We start from the raw sequence: 16,674 nt of genomic DNA, 5'->3' as shown, positions 1-16,674 counted from the left end.
CCTCTCCCACTCCCCCTGCTTGGGTTCCCTCTCTTGCTGTCTCTCAATCTGTCAAATAAATAAAATCTTAAAAAAAAAAAAATTCCAGGTAAGACTAAAATGTACAAGCCCATTATTGGTAAGTCCCAAGAATTTATATAAAGCTGACATACTATCTTTAAGAATTATAGTTAGAGATAAATATATATATAGGCTTGTGCATCATGGGTGGGGGAGAGGGAAAGAATCCCAAGCATGTTCCACGTTGTGCGGGGCTTGATCCCAGGACCTTGAGGATCATGACCTGAGCCGAAATCAAGAGTCGGACGCTTAACCAACTGAGCCACCCAGGAGCCCCTGGAGAGATATATTTTTAAAAATCTCTCCAATTGGGCGCCTGGGTGGCTCAGTTGTTAAGTGTCTGCCTTCGGCTCAGGTCATGATCCCAGGGTCCTGGGATCGAGCCCCGCATCAGGCTCCCTGCTTGGCAGGAAGCCTGCTTCTCCCTCTCCTACTCCCCCTGCTTGTGTTCCTGCTCTCGCTCTCTCTGTCAAATAAATAAATAAAATCTTAAAAAAAAAAACAACTCTCCAATTAAGAACTTATGTGAATTTATCTGTTGTAATTAAAAAGAAATTTCAATTAGAGACTGAAAAGAAATCAAAGCTTAGACAATAAAATGAAAGCTTTAGTCTCCAGAGTGTGTATGAAAATGACCTATACAGATTTCTGTCATTTCACTGCTTCAAGAAAAATCAACCAAGAGGACACAATTTCCAATACTGTGGGACAGGGGAAAAAAAAAAATCACCAAACTCTGATGTAAGGAGACCTTGGGTTTTAATCCTAATACTGCTACTGGTGGCCAGAGTGCCTAATTATATTCATCATCAAAGGATATTTAGAGCCCCCAGGGACTACAGAGTTGTTGTTTTTTTTTAAGTCCTAATCCACACCTTTCTGGTTAGGAAACAAGGTTAAGATTTTTGTAATGTCCAAAACAAGTAATTTTAAATTTTAAAATAACATGTACATAAAAAGATTGTGAATTTTGTTTTTAAAGGTACCATGCATAACTCAGACAATAAAGTGAAAAGAGAAACAAACAAACCTGGATGAATGTAATTCTGCTATGTATTAGCTGTGTGGTGGCTGGTCTTTGCTAAGTCCCTATTTTCCTCATGCATGAAACAGAGGTAAAATAGCTACTTTATAGTTAGGAACTCAAATAACAGCACAATTATTACCATTACTACTGCTAGTATTATTATATTATTGTATTATTACAATAGATATTGTATTATTATATACTACTATTGCAACAGTAGCAGCATTTTTAAAAACAGCCTACTACAGGGAAATCCGAGTCTAAGATGTAACTGAGTCTCACTGGTGCCACTGCCTAGTCTTCTAACCACAGATTTCCCCCTTTAACCTGTCAACTAGGGGATAGAATTAAATGATCTGTAAGCTCTCTTTCTAGCTATAACATTTTGTGACTCAAAATAGAAGTCATCCAAAAGAGAAGAAAAAAGAGTAAGACTGGCTAACAAAATTAAGGTACCTAATTCACAATCCTCAACTATTTGAAAATTTAAGTTCTAAGAGAAGCGATTTTTAAAATCTTTAACCTAATATTAAGTAGACCTTCCAAAATAAGGGACTAGTTGAAAATAGCATGCATGCATTCATTTGTTCATTTGTTCACCAATCACCTATTAGACACTTCGCCCTGCACAAGGCACTGGAAATACAAAAATGTTTACTTAAGACATGGTACCTGTCCTCAAGAAGCTCGAATTGTAGTGGAAGACAAATTTAAACAAATCACTACACTTGGGCACACCAAAGGAACTAACAGAGAATTCACAAGCTGCTATGAGAGCAGAGAAGAGGCTCCCCAGTCCTGCCCAGGGACTAGCACTTAAGAAAAATTTCCTGAGACATTGGTACCTACACCAAGTCTTACAAAGAACTAGATGGGTACAATGTCTAGGCTTCAGAAGAACTCAAAGACTAGAACAATAATGGGGAGTTGTCTTTTTATTTTGTACAAACCCATTTCTCTTCAATTAGTAAGGGTTAAAAGTGAGAAATAAAAGTGGTTTCTACATAAAAGCTGTTGAAGGATCATGCCTTTAAAAAATATTTTATCTTTAGCCCTTAACACAAGTGTAATGAAAGGTACTTAATTGATGTTAACTGATGTTTTTGTGACTGGATAAATAAAATACTGAGCAAACAGTTATATATTCTAACATTCATAGTCTCTAAATTTCGTACGTCCTGTCTCTTATTGGACTCACACTGATTTTGTTACTTTGTACACTTACTTTTCAATAGTTAAGATAAAATAAACTTGCTTTTTTTTAAACTTCAAAAAAACAGTAGTTTAAATACTGACCTCAGGATCCTATTGGCAAAAGGCTTGATATTAAACCATTTAGAATATAAAAAGTACAGCTATCTCTGTGCCCTCTACAGAAAGATCCTTAAATTCAAAATGGAATTTTAACTTTTTGAAAAGTATAGGCAGAAATAACCCTTAAAATCTACCTTCAGATACGTAAAACTTACCTTAGGTTGGCAACAACCAGAATCAAGAAGTGAGAACAAGAAAATGGAGACATGCTCCTAAACTACGACGTTAAGAACTCAAGAGAGAGGTCTTTATCTCTTCGTCTTCTTCCCATGACGAAATGAAATGATTCTGCCATTAGGTTCAACTAAGGGCTCTCCAGAACTCCAGACTGAGCTCAAGTCTCTATTATCAGTAACACACAGTTCCCGATTCCTCTCAGATGTGTTTCTGCCACTTCACAGTAATTCATTCTCCCGTTCACCCGGGCCCGACACCTCACTTCTCTCTCATTCCCTTCTCTCTGTCTCCTTTACCTGAGCGATCACCAAGATTTCTTACAGATTTGTCCTTAAAAGAGTTCCTGCATATTGCTCCATTTGTAGCTCATTTCCACCGCAGTCCTCGTTCTGATTAGCTAATGTGAGGTCTATTGGAATATTCCCTTAGCCCGTGTTCTAGTCTCTGTCCTGTCTCTTCTGCGCCTGTGACTACCGTGTATCGCACACTGTCGGCTTCACATCGTGTTTCACGTTCACTTTACCCAAGTAACCCTAGGACCCATATGGTGCCCGGGATGACATTTGTCAGCCTGCGCTACGCAGACACACTTCACTGCTACACCAGCAAAGCAGCTCCATTTTTATCTGTTCTACGCATGACGTTTTCTGCGAAAGATTTCATTGGGAAAAAAGCATTCTGCAGCTAAAAACTGGCCTACAGAATCAATTCTGCAGAATGTCCAGCCTGGCTCTGTTGTGGCGACTCGGTCTTCTCTTGCCTCGCTCTTTTTCTTTATTTGCTTCTCTTTATTAATGAATTCATATATTCAAGTAATATTTATTGAAAACCCAAGATTTACCAGGCACTATAAATCAATAAAAAAGACAAGTACAACGTTCATAAAATCTACAGCCAGATGAGACAGACTGGCAATGATAATGAAGTGTGCTAAATTCTCTCAAGAGAAAAAAATTCTACACATAATAGGGGAAGTGAGAACTCTCTCCAATCCTGAGGTTCATAAAGTGTAAAAGAATGAAGAGCCTCCAGTTGAGAGGGCTATAGGGGATGATCCAGTAGCCTCAGGGAAAAGACTAAGTTTAATTAAAGCAAGAATATAAAAGAAATATGAAAAAGATGGAGGATAAAGAGGAATTTGTTAATCATGAACAGAATTTCACAGGGCACAGTGGAAAAAGGCTAATTTGCAGAGAAGATGTACAGTCAGGATACGTGATGTGAGAACTTATTTTTGAGTAGAGACCCAAAAAAGCAGACATGTAAGGAATCCTAGGTTTAATGGGTTACAAGGCTACAAGCAAATTAGTTACAGAGGTAAGAGAAATGATGAGGATGGATGGCACTCTAGCTCATCAGGGTTCAGCTGTGGCATAGATAGGTGGCTTTTCTCATCTGCATAAGGAGATTATGTGGTGGATAAGGAGACTTCTATCTCTCTGTATGTAGCCATTTGCGACCTAGACTGATATGGATTCAAGTGAAAAAAGCTCCAGGCTTAAGGCTTCAGACATATAGCTCCAGACTCCTGACAGCCTATGTGTCATAAGGCTCCCTAAGGGTGAACAATAGGACATTTTCTTAGTATCCCATTCAGAGGCTTGCTGGGTACTGTGTATAGAGTATATATTTAATAAATATTCTGGATGTAACAAAGAATGTCCTTCATGGTTAGAAAAACACCCCCAATTATCCTTAATGACCGAAAATTTACCTGAAGCCAGACTGCTTGAATTTAACTTCCAAATCTGACACTTACTAGCTGTGAACCTGGGCAAATTAATTAACCTAAATGTGCCTCAGTTTCTTTATCTAAAAAACATTGATGATAATAAGAACACCTGCCTCAAAGGGTTTTTGTGAGGACTGAATGAATTAAAACAGGCAAAGTATTTAAAACAATGCCTGGGGGTGCCTGGGTGGCTCAGTCAGTTAAGTGTGGCTCGGGTCATGACCTCAGCGTCCTGGGATGGAGCCCCCATCGCATGGGGCTCCCTGCTCAGCGGGGAGTCTGCTTCTCCCTCTCCCGCTACCCCTGCTTGTGCTCACTCTCTCTCTGTCAAACATATAGACAAAACAATGCCTGGTACACAGAAAGCCCCTTCCTGAGGCATTATGTTCAAAAAACATGAGATCGATTAGCTTCGTGAAGCCTTGTACTACTTACTGTACAGCACAATGAGTACATTAACTACTTCTTCAAACTTCAACTATCACTTACGGCTGGTCTATGAAGGTATTGCTTACCTGGATCAAAATTATCACCAAATATTCTCTTGGCAGGAATCTTCAGGGCCATAGCAGGAAATTGTTTCTTTAACTAGAATTTAAAAAAAAAAAAAAAACATTATATGAACTTAATTCTCTAAGTCTTCTAGTTATACATGTACCAAAACAAATTATAATCTGATTTTCAAGAAAATACATCATAAAACATACTTTTAAGGACATCATGATCAAATATATACAATATTAAATTACACCAATAAGATAACGTTAGTTTGACTAATCATCCTATTTTGTCCCAATAGAACACTTAGTATCTTTGCGACCCTGGATAAGTTACTTAACATCTCTGTGCTTCAGTTTTCTTGTCTGTAAAATGGAGATGATTTTGGTACTTAGACAAGAATCTGGAGTAAAGATCTGAATACATGTTACTCACCATTTATTACCTCAAGAGAAGTTGTGATCTTTGCATTCTTTCTATATGAACAGACAATTGTTTTGTAAGAAAGCTGGTGAATTTTGCTTTCAATACCCTCTGCTCTAGCCTACCCCTTATTAATATTTTAATACATTCGTTTATCAGATTTGCTTATTCCCAAAGAACAACTTGGCCCTGAAGACATTAAATTTGGGGCAGTAAGGTCATAAAAATGGATTAATGCTTATTTTTATTATAAGCCTGATGTCAAAAAACCACACACACACATTAACTATATATCCAACTACCAAAATGTCAGGAAATACAAAGAATAGAAGAATGTATTAATCACTCTACACCACAAGTATGCAGTCAGCAAAATCCAGACTGAAAAATCTGTAGACAAATGACCCTGCTTTTTCAACAAAAAAATTATAACAGAAAGAAAAGAGAGGTGGAAGGGGAGACTTTGTGACATAAAGACACTTCATAGATTTATCAACCAGTCATATAAACACTAACTGAATACTAGATATTAAAATGTCATTGTTAATTATTTTCAGATGTGATACTAGTACTGTGTGTATGTGTGCACATGCATTTGTAAAGAACTTTTATCTTTTTAGAGATGTATACTAAAATATTTACAGATGAAATGGTATGAAGTCTAAAATCTGCTTCAAAATTACAGTGGGCTGGCTAGGGAGAGAGATGAAACGAGAATGGCCGTGTATCTGGACCTGAGGCAGCTGGTGGTACATTACATTGTTATCTGTGTTTGTACTATTCTCTCTACTTCTGTATGCGTGCAACAATTTCTACAATTAAAAAATTTTAAATGCAAACTACACTCATAAAAAATACATTTCTATGGACAAAATGTTTACAGATTGGTTATTTTACTTTTTGTTTTTTCTTGTACTCTAAAAGGAACACAGGGAAAGAGTTTGTGTTTTCAGTCTTAGGGAAATCCAGGCCAGGTTTAACCCCACTTCTGTGGTTTCAAAGAATACAACTGATGCGATTCCCCTGTTTTTTGTTTTGCACCTCACCGCAGGAGGTAGAATTAGGAGTTATAGAAAAAGAGGCAGACAGAGAAAATGGAGAAATAAGAAAAAGATGAAAAAAGGAAGAGAAATACAGGAAAAACGAGGGAGAAGGATAATAAAAACTCAACTATATATTAAGGAAAACTTTCTGCAAAAAGCTTACAATGGGGTGTTTGTTGGAAAAAGAGAATGAAAGGGATCATGGGGGGGAGGGTACCCCCAAACCATTCTACTTCACCTTTATACTTAAAGACACTCAAATATTAACACCCTAACCTAATTAATCCTAGCTATTTATAGATTTAGTTATTTATTTGAGAGAGCATGCGCACAAGTGGGCAGGGCAGGGGGTAGAGGGATAGAGGGAGAGAGAGAAGCAGGCTCCCGCTGAGGCAGGGAGCCCGATGCGGCACTCGATCTCAGGACCCCGGGATCATGACCTGAGATGAAGGCAGACGCTTAACCAACTGAGCCACAGGCGCCCCAGGCACCTCTAATCTCTAGCTATTTAAATCCTGAAACCATCGTGACATGAGGATGGTTCTTCACTCATGAAAGATCTCCACGCTGCTGAGCTTTTAGGTGACATCCCCTACATTCTTCCTTCTTATAAACAGTCCTACAGAAGGAAACACATTTAGAAGGTAAATCTGGCTAATATAATCTTTTAAGCAAAATACAGAAAGAAATCTCAGATTTTCAGTTATTAGTAGTTTACTGAAAAAAATTTCATCTTGTTTCTCAAAGAAGTTAATATAAACTATCGGTATATGCATATATGTGTTATAGTATCACCATGATAGCTACGGTCAAATCTGTACAATCCTCACAAAAATGCTAATCATTTATATAATGGTATCCAAGAATTTCAAATACAGCTGGCAATTTAACCCTCACCCAGCCTCCAATATAAACTATTTTTTTTCCAATATAAACTATTTTTTTTTTTAATCACTCAACATTATAGGGGTGCCTGGGTGGCTCAGTTGGTTAAGCATCCGACTCTTGATCTCAGCTCAGGTCTCAATCTCGGGGTCATGAGTTTGAGCCCTGCATTGTGCTCCACCCTGGATATGGAGTGTACTTAAAAATAAGTAAGTAAATAAACTAACTAAATAAAAATCATTCAACATTACAGAAGATATCCTCATGTACAAATTGTTTTTGGCTATTATTTTGTTTCAAAAATGTGACTTCACTTACAGTCAAAAAAAGACTGTCACAGTATCATTTGATTAAGCAACTAAATATATATATATTTAGTTTGGCTACATATGCATTAAAGAAAAATTAAAAAACAGAAGAAAACACAGTAAAAATACTACAGATCTCTGAGTAGCAACATAGGAGGGGTGATTTTTAAGTTTGAACACTTATTTTCCTCTACATTCCAGATTTTCTAGAATATATATTAATTTTACATAGGAAAAAATGCCATTTAAAAAGCTTTATTATTTTAAAAGTTCAATTTTAACTAGCAAAGCATTTGAATATTATTTGGAAGAAAAGCAGACACAGTGAAATGCTAAATAGAAATGAATCAGAAGGGGCTCCCGGGTGGCTCAGTCGGTTAAGCGTCTGCCTTTGGCTCAGGTCACGATCCCAGGGTCCTGGTATCAAGTCCCACGTCAGGCTCCCTGCTCGGCAGAGAGTCTACTTCTCCTGCCCCTTACCCGCTTGTGCTTGCTCTCTCCCCCCTCCCAAAATAAATAAAATCTTAAAAAAAAATAAAGAAATGAATCAGAAGCCTTACTCTCATGACTTAACAAAACATGGAATATTGTACAACCAGACATTGGATTCATTCTGGCCCATTTAGAAAATAATTTATCTCTTAACTGAGATATGCTTAACTTCTTCCATATTTAAAGTATCTTACAAATGGTAAGCCACAGACTTCTGTATCTATTTAACCCTATTTTTAAAATCAAGAGACAGGTTAAGAAAATTGAAGAAAATTACCTTCTTAATATGAAACAATTTTTTCTGAAGGATGCCTGGTAATCTACCACTTATTAAACAATGACATAAGGAGATTCCTATTTATTCTTAGGGCAGAAAAAAATTTAAATTTGGGATTTGAAGCATAATTGCTTTTTTCCTTAACTGAAGCAAAGCTTGGAATCCAGAGCTGTCTTAATAATCTAAGGTCTATAATGACTAACACAGGTGGGGTTCTTTGGCCTCCTAGGTATGTATGACTAATATCCAACACAACAATGGACAATAATACACAAACACTGGTCTCTGCATAGATCTGGCCTGACATGTTACAATGACCATGGTGCTCTTGCTTCCTACTTTAGAGAGTAATTGGAATTGCAAACACTGGATTAAAAATAATATTTAATATCTGAATTCTGAATATATAAAAATGTATTTTACTAATTTAAACAATTAATGATCCCTTAGATATCACCCCCCACCGACCAGTAACTGTTAGAACTTACAAAAGTCCATATTCATTTTAGTTGTGTTGGCTACTTAAAATCTGGAACTGAAGACTTACCTCTAGCCAAAAATGAAACTATAGAAGGAAGGTAAGCTTATGACAAACTTTCAGACCTCAACCTAGTTGCTGGGCAATTTAACCAGAAATAACATGACGATTAACAACTATTAGAGAGGCAATAGAAAGAATTTATTTCTAATATTCTGACATTAAATGTATTTTAAGCTGCATATCTAGTTTTTATATCTTCAAGAGTTTACTTGGAAATTCTCAACAATCCTCTCTCCACCCTTTTTGGTAGGAATTCCAAAGTTAGGATGCTTCTGGAGAATCTCTTATGCTTTTCTGCTTGTCTATTTGAGTAGGAGTATTATTTAATCACTCAAAGAAATCTCTCTTGGGGTGCCTGGGTGGCTCAGTCGGTTAAGTTCCTGCTTCCAGCTCAGGTCATAGTCTCAGGGTTCTGGAATCAAGCCCCACATCAGGTTCCCTGCTCAGTGGGGAGTCTGCTGCTTCTCTCTGCCCCTCCCCCTGTTCTTGCATGATCTCTCTCTCTCTCTAATAAATAAATAAAATCTTTTTTTAAAAAAAGAAATTTCTCTTATTTGCAAGTTTTCTCAGGTGTTTTATTCTATTTTAATTTTTTTTAAGTTTTATTTAAGTAGTCTCTATACTTAATATGGGGCTTGAACTCACAACCCTAAGATCAAGAGTTGCACACTCTTCTGATTGAGCCAGCCAGGCACCCTCAGGTGTTTTGTGTTAAATAAAAATCCTGCAGACTGACATTTACTTACAGTATTGTAAAGCTTATCAAACTCTGCATATCTCCTGAAGACAAACCACTCACTCCTGCCCATTGAGACCAGAACTTTATAAACCTGCAGAAATAAAAAAGAGCATAACAAAACTTGATTGCAAAAAAATTCATTAGCTATTTAATAGGTGAACAACCTGTTTTTATACTCAGGGAACTGATATTAGACATCCATGTTTATATGTGATTCTCTAAAATACAGAAGTATACCGGTTAAAAGACTTTGTTTCTTGAAAGGAGATATTTTATTTATTTTTTAGGAGATATTTTATTTTTAAAATGTTATGAAATATTTGTATAATTTTCAAAGAGAATAACACAGTGAACACCTGTGAACTCATTCAGATGTTCTGAATTTTAACATCTTGCCATTCTTGTTTCAGACTTCTCTCCCCCCAAGATTACAACATTATAGATTCAATTGATGCCATTCTCCTCTCCTCTTCTCCAGCAATAACCATTACACTAAATTATAAAGTATTTTCAAAAGTGGTGCCTGGCACATAGTAAAGACTCAGTTCTTAGTTCTTCTCCTTCCAGGTCATCTTGTACACAGTATTTTTCAAACTGGAATTTATCCTCAGACTTCCTACTGCCATCTTACATGTGTTTAATATTTTCATATATACATAACTTCATATAACCAGAGTCAACAACCCTATGAAGTAAGCAGAACAAATACTATAACCCCCTAGTATACACATGAGGAAATGATGGCCCAAAAAAGCTTAATAACTTGCCCAAATTCACAGACTTATTAGACTAAAATTTAAATCTTCGACCCTTCATGTACCAGAACCAGTATCAAATCATCAACAATTATAATACAGAATTAATTCTTGTAATTCATCCCATCCCATAGTTTCAGAATATAATTCAACATACTAATGTAGAGAGAATGGTTTGAGACCCCAAAGATCTGTCATTTCTTTTTTCCTTTTTTAAAGACTTATTTATTTATTTGAGGAGAGAAAGAGAAGCATGAGGGGTGGGGAAGGGCAGAGGGAGATGGAGAGAGTCTTAAGCAGACTCCACACTGAGTGAGGGGCCCGACACAGGGCTCGATCCCAGAACCCTGAGTTCATGACCTGAGCCAAAACCAAGAGTCGGACACTTAACCAACTGCGCCACCCAGGCGCCCCATGTGTCATTTCTAAAGAGAAAAATAACAAGAATCCATGCATTTGAGGAAAAGCTCACTGATGTATGACTTGGGTTATGAATTATAGAGATAGGAATTACTTTGGGGTTTACAATACAGTTGTCCATTGTCTGTTAGACAACTCAGAGTAAACCAGGTTTATTTTAGAACATGGGTATACAAATATGTATAAACTATCCTTTCCCATAAAAGACTGAAAGCTATACTCACAAGTTCATAGTTAGATAATATGTGAGGAGAGTACCTCTCTGATACTCTATGTGATTAAAACATGAATTCTGTAGCACTTTGTAAGATATGGTCACGTTAATAAGCGCACAGTGAGAAGGGTCCCAGCATGCAAAGCCACGTTCCTCTGTGTGAGAGAGGATAAGGTCTCACCTGGAAGGTGAAACAAAGTCCTTGGTATCAATCACCTGAGTTAAGTGACGAATTACTTAGAGTGAGAGAAAAAGAGCACCCAGGCACCCTACATGAGCTGGGATGGTGGGTGGTAACATGGCTCTTCTGGTCTTAACTAAAAAGGCATCAAGTTGTCAAAGAGGAAGCTACTGGATGTAAGATACCAGATTTGTTTGTAACATGATACTGCTCACAAAGAGAGAATGTGAAGTAGAGGATAAAGAACCTGGTCAAGGGGCCAGCAAAGCTACACCGTTTCTAAGACTAGGTTACAGATTTAACTCATAGAGCATTCAAGATCAGATAGGACTGGAAGCAGGACTGCTACCAAAGAATCAGAAACTTAGGTTTAGATGACTGCAAGCCACTTGAATTAGTTATGCTGGCTTCCTAGTGTGGTAAGGTGGCTTCCCATGGTTACCAAAGGACAGCCAAGACTAGAAGCCACAAATAGGTTCCAGGCTGAAGCACCTCTGCTTCAGATAAAGCCCCATGAAGTTACCAATCAGCAGTATGACTTATGAACAAGGGCCTATTTTTTTTTCAAGATTTTATTTTATTTATTTATGTGAAAGAGAGACAAAGCAGAGAAAGCCTGACTCAGGGCTCCATCCCAAGACCCCAGGATCGTGACCTGAGCCAAAGGCAGATGCTTAACTGACTGAGCCACCCAGGCACCCTGAACAAGGGCCTATTAAGTTCTAATAAAACACCAACAGGTAACCACAAACTCTTCAAATTTTAAAAAACACTTTCATTTGCAAAAGAAGCACAAGAATTCACAGAAAGCAGTACAATACTTATTACAATATAAAACTATTTGGTTTTTTTAAAAAAATATTTCCTTATTGCCTGTCTTGTCCCACCAGAATTTAAGATCCTTGAGAGCAAGGGCCGTATCATGCTTGCTACCTACCATATCCCCAGTGCCTAGAACAGCACCTAGCATGACACACAAACTCAATGACAATTTGTTGAATGGATAAATGAAAGTATAATTTAGACTTGGTTTAAGTTAAGACATCCTAGAAGGTAATGCATTTCTCTGTTAGAAGCTTCACAGTATGGAGCTATATAAAAGACACGAGAACTAGAGTATAAAAATATTACAGATAGCAAATAACACAATGTCTGTTTTTGTTCCCAAGTATGACACAGGCATCTGGGACCCACTGAGGCTCGACACAGAGTGTGTGTTGGGTGAGGTAGGGTCTATCTGTGTTGACTAGAACTGAGGTTCTTGAGGACTGCCCTGTAGTGGTCAGCAACTAACATGTGAACTTAGTACTACTTTTCATTCAACATCAATTCAACAAATATTTTCTAAATATCCATCTCTGTTCTGGGTACTGATAAAGCAACAGTGAGGGAAGTTCTTATTTCAAAGGATCTCGCATTCTAGTCTAGTCTAGTCATAAATAAGCACAAAATGTGTCAGGTAGTGATAACTGCTATTAAAAAATTAAATAGGGTAGAGGTACCTGGGTGGCTCAGTCAGGTAAGCGTCTGACTTTTGATCTCAGCTCAGGTCTTGATCTCAGGATTGTGAGTTCAAGCCCTGCACTGGACTGCATGCTGGGTGTGGAGCCTATATGAAGAAAAGGGGATGGTACGCCTGGGTGGCTCAGTTGGTTAAGCATCCGACTCTTGATTTCGGCTCAGGTCATGATCTCAGAGTTGTGAGATTGAGCCCCGTGCTGGGCTCTGCACTGGGTGTGGAGACTGCTTAAGATTCTCTCTCTCCCTCTTCCTCTGCCCCTTACAACACCCCCCCCCCCAAAAAAATTAAGCAGGACAGAGAATGAAAGGGGTAGGGTGGGGTGTGAAGGTGCTACTTTATATAGGGTGGTCAGAAAAAGCCTCTCTACAAGGGCAACATTTGATAATCTGAAGCAAGGAAATGAACAAAGTGATGTGGAGGAGGCCTCCGAGAATGCAGGGGACAGCTCTGGGAACAGGTGGGTCAGAGTGATGCTACAGGCTTCCCTGGACCTCTCACAGAAGGCATGAAAACACCTCTACCATGAAAAGTAAATGGACACTGAGATAACCCACTGCCTATATTTGCTATATATGAACTTCCATCAAACTTGGCAGGAGGTTATGCCCTTAAAGGAGAGAATGCTCAAGGATTAAAAAAAAAAAAAAATAGGAGAGGGAAGGAAAAAAAACTTTCACACACTCCACTATTTTACTGAGGTATACTGGCCTCTTATTTACCATCAAAGTGATGTTTCTAAGACTTGCTTATAAGATTGCGGAATAAATGAACAATGCTTAAGATACCGCTGTAACAGACACCAAGCAGAGGCAAATGGCCAGACACACACTGCAGCCTCTCCTCTGGGCTTTGGTACAGGGTATGGAGGTACGTTTATTAAGAAAGGGAGAACCGAGGAGAGGACAGAAGCTATTTCCAGTTCCTTGTCTGGGACTTTGGGAGAAAAGTGTCACTGGGGGCTCCAGCCCCACCTAGTTAAGAAAGGAGACTAGATCTCTCTCTGGCAAATAAATAAATAAAATCTTAAAAAACAACAACAAAAAAAACGCCTGGGTGGCTCAGTCAGTTAAGCATCTGCCTTCAGCTCAGGTCATGATCCCGGGGTCCTGGGATCGAGCCCCGCGTCAGGCTCCTTGCTCCCCAGGGAGCCTACTTCTCCCTCTGCCGCTCCCCCTGCTTGTTCTCTCTCTCTGACAAATAAATAAGTAAAATCTTAAAAAAGAAAAAAGAAAAAGAAAAGAGACTGGAGTGGTCAGACCAAAGGGTTTAGTTTAACTCCTCAGTTTTCCCATGTGACATGAACTCTGAGTTGAAAGTCATCTGTTATGGGATGCACCTGGCAGGAGCGAGGTGATCCCCAGGTCAGAGGCCGGGGTAGACCACTTGAATTAAGAACAGTGAAAGGAGTGGCAGAGCCTCAGTGGGGTCTACAGCCATCAAGAGCCAAGGGGAAGCTGAGTCAGCAGTAAGTCACCTACCACTCTGGCCAAGCCAACAAAGAACAGATCACAAATCAGTTGATTGACTGCAGATGCCAACAGTGGATGCCAACAAAATGTCCAGGGCTAGATCAGGTCAACCACAGCTGGCTGTTTGCCAGACCAGTCACTCACACCCAGAACAGCAAAGATCTAGAGGGCTGACAAGAATGCAAGAGCCTTCAGCAGGCTACCATGAGGTCAGCCACTGACTCAACAAATACCACAAAAGGGGACACCATAAACCATGATGTCAAGTTGGAGGAGCGTGTGTTCAAATAGGAGAAAGAGAGTAGAATAAAGACAGCCTGAGCATTTTTACTTAAAAGAACTGCTTAAATTTTATTTTATTTTATTTTATTTTATTTATTTTTTTTTTTTTAAGATTTTATTTATTTATTTGAGAGAGAGAGAATGAGAGAGAGAGAGCACATGAGAGGGGGGAGGGTCAGAGGGAGAAGCAGACTCCCTGCTGAGCAGGGAGCCCGATATGGGACTCGATCCAGGGACTCCAGGATCATGACCTGAGCCGAAGGCAGTCGCTTAACCAACTGAGCCACCCAGGCGCCCCGAACTGCTTAAATTTTAGCTGCAACTAAATGTTAAATAGAACAGAGTTAAATGAATTTCTTCATACTACTCAGCAGATGGTAGGTGCTTACAAGGAAGAGCAGATCAGTTATAGACTAGATAAATGATATTGTTTCAGGGGGAGGAAGGCAGGAGATCTCTGAATATACACACAAACAGGACTACTGGAACTAAATACAGTAGGTTTCATTACACTAATTAGAGAAATGGCTACTCTCACTGACAAAATGATTCAGCAAACATTCATTGTGCTTATTCTTTACAGTTCTATAGTAGATGCTATGGTGATAAAAAATAATATTAGAAATGGACTTTGTCTTTCAGGTAGAAAAAGAGATAAAATACTGGATTAAACATTTCAAAAACTGAGGTAGAAAATGACTGTCATAAGAAAGATGCTGTGGAAATTGCAAGACAGGGGTTCTTAACATGGGATCCATGACTTCTGGAGTCCATTAAGCTCCCGACAACGCATGCAAAATTATGTGCATGTCTGTAGACCATTGTGTCTGCACACTTTCTGGTGAGAGGATCTATTGGAGTTTCACAAGCTTCTCCCAGGGGATAGGTAAACAGGCAAAAATCTGAAAAGGAAACTATATCCTGTTACAGTACAAAGGGAAGACTGTGGAGGATATATCATTTGAAGGCTAAGTAAGATCTGGGTATGTGGAAACATGGGGAGGATGTTTCTAGGTTAAGGAAGAACAAAAGAAGAAATGGAAATATTCTCAGGGCACCTGGGTGGCTCAGTCGTTAAGCGTCTGCCCTCGGCTCAGGTCATGATGCCAGGGTCCTGGGATCGAGCCCTGCATCAGGCTCCCTGCTCAGCAGGAAGCCTGCTTCTCCTTCTCCCACTGCTATTCCTCCTGCTCCCCTTCTCTCTTTGTCAAATAAATAAACCCTTAAAAAAAAAAAAGAAAAAAATGGAAATATTCTCTATATTCATTTTTTCTCCATATGCTTTATATTACATACTTACAGTAAACCTCTTCTTTTTCTCTCTGTGTTCATCGGAGCTGGGAATGCTTACACTTGGGCAGCTTTCCTTGTAGTCCATGTTATAATCCCTTTGAGTTTATTGCCTCAAAAGGACACCAAAAAATGAGTCCGAAGAAATAGTCAGCAGAGGATAAACACAGTTAGCTAATCCAAAACATAAAACCTCTTGAGGTAACATTCATATTCCATCATGCAACCTTAATCAACAGGGGAAAAAAAAAAAACATGGATTAGCAAAATCATTTAAAAATACAATGATTTGTCATTATTCACAGGACCAATTTCATGCTTATTCTGGTAGGAATTTACATTTGATCGTAAGTCACAGCCCAGGTTAGAGATCCAGTTTCTCTTATGCCCCATCAATAGCTAAAGCACAATCAAACATGTGCATCCCACCAGCCTTCCTTACCACTAAGACATTCTAGGAGCCACAGTTCAGGTGGACTGAGGGCAACTTGCACCTAAAACGGCTCTATTTTGTTAGATTTCAAGCAGCGTTTTTCAAAGTGTGCTTTCCATTTTATTTTATTTTTTTTAAGTGTATTTATTTAAGTAATCTCTACACCCAAGGTGGGGCTCGAACTCACGGCCCTGAGATTAAGCGTCAACATGCTCTTCCAATTGAGCCGGGCAGGCACACCCAAAGTGTGTTTTTCAGGCTTCTTACATCAAGATGAGCAGGTGAAGCTTGCTTCAGATTAGGATCCTATATAGTAACTATTTACTCCTGTTTTACATGTGAGGCAACTGAGACATGGAGACATTAAATAAATTGCCCATCCAGGATGTGAACCCAGGCTGCATGGCTCCAGTCTTGACTCTTAACCACTGTGCTGTGCTGCATTTTTACAACTGTGGATAATTCTTATGCACTGGGCCCCTGGTCAGAGATATTACAATCTTCATATAGAATAAATACAATTATGTTAATATTATCATTCCACCCAAGGACCAAGGACTCGAGATGTCAAACTGATGTCACTTTTGCTACA

The 16,674-nt window shown here is 38.7% G+C and overlaps 1 protein-coding gene across 3 annotated transcripts in view; it reads right to left on the bottom strand.

The window, feature by feature from the left end:
* SGK3 (serum/glucocorticoid regulated kinase family member 3) overlaps window positions 1-16,674 on the bottom strand; it is a 139,816-nt gene that overhangs the window by 51,506 nt on the left and 71,636 nt on the right. For 2 of the 3 annotated variants that reach the window (XM_032421543.1, XM_032421542.1), the window contains exons 2-4: window positions 15,660-15,876; window positions 9,524-9,607; window positions 4,826-4,898 (exon numbers count right to left, since the gene is read on the bottom strand). In XM_032421543.1, coding sequence (XP_032277434.1) covers window positions 4,826-4,898; window positions 9,524-9,607; window positions 15,660-15,737 — 235 coding nt within the window. In that variant the 5' untranslated portion in view covers window positions 15,738-15,876. Of the gene's footprint in view, window positions 1-4,825; window positions 4,899-9,523; window positions 9,608-15,659; window positions 15,877-16,674 lie in introns of those variants that run through there. The other variant, XM_032421544.1, reaches the window with a different exon arrangement.

This window comes from Phoca vitulina, unplaced genomic scaffold (assembly GCF_004348235.1).
Source record: "Phoca vitulina isolate PV1807 unplaced genomic scaffold, GSC_HSeal_1.0 scaffold25, whole genome shotgun sequence".
NCBI lineage: Eukaryota > Metazoa > Chordata > Mammalia > Carnivora > Phocidae > Phoca > Phoca vitulina.
The sequence above is the reverse complement of the archived record's forward strand: the minus strand, read 5'-3'. Positions and strand labels throughout refer to the sequence as shown.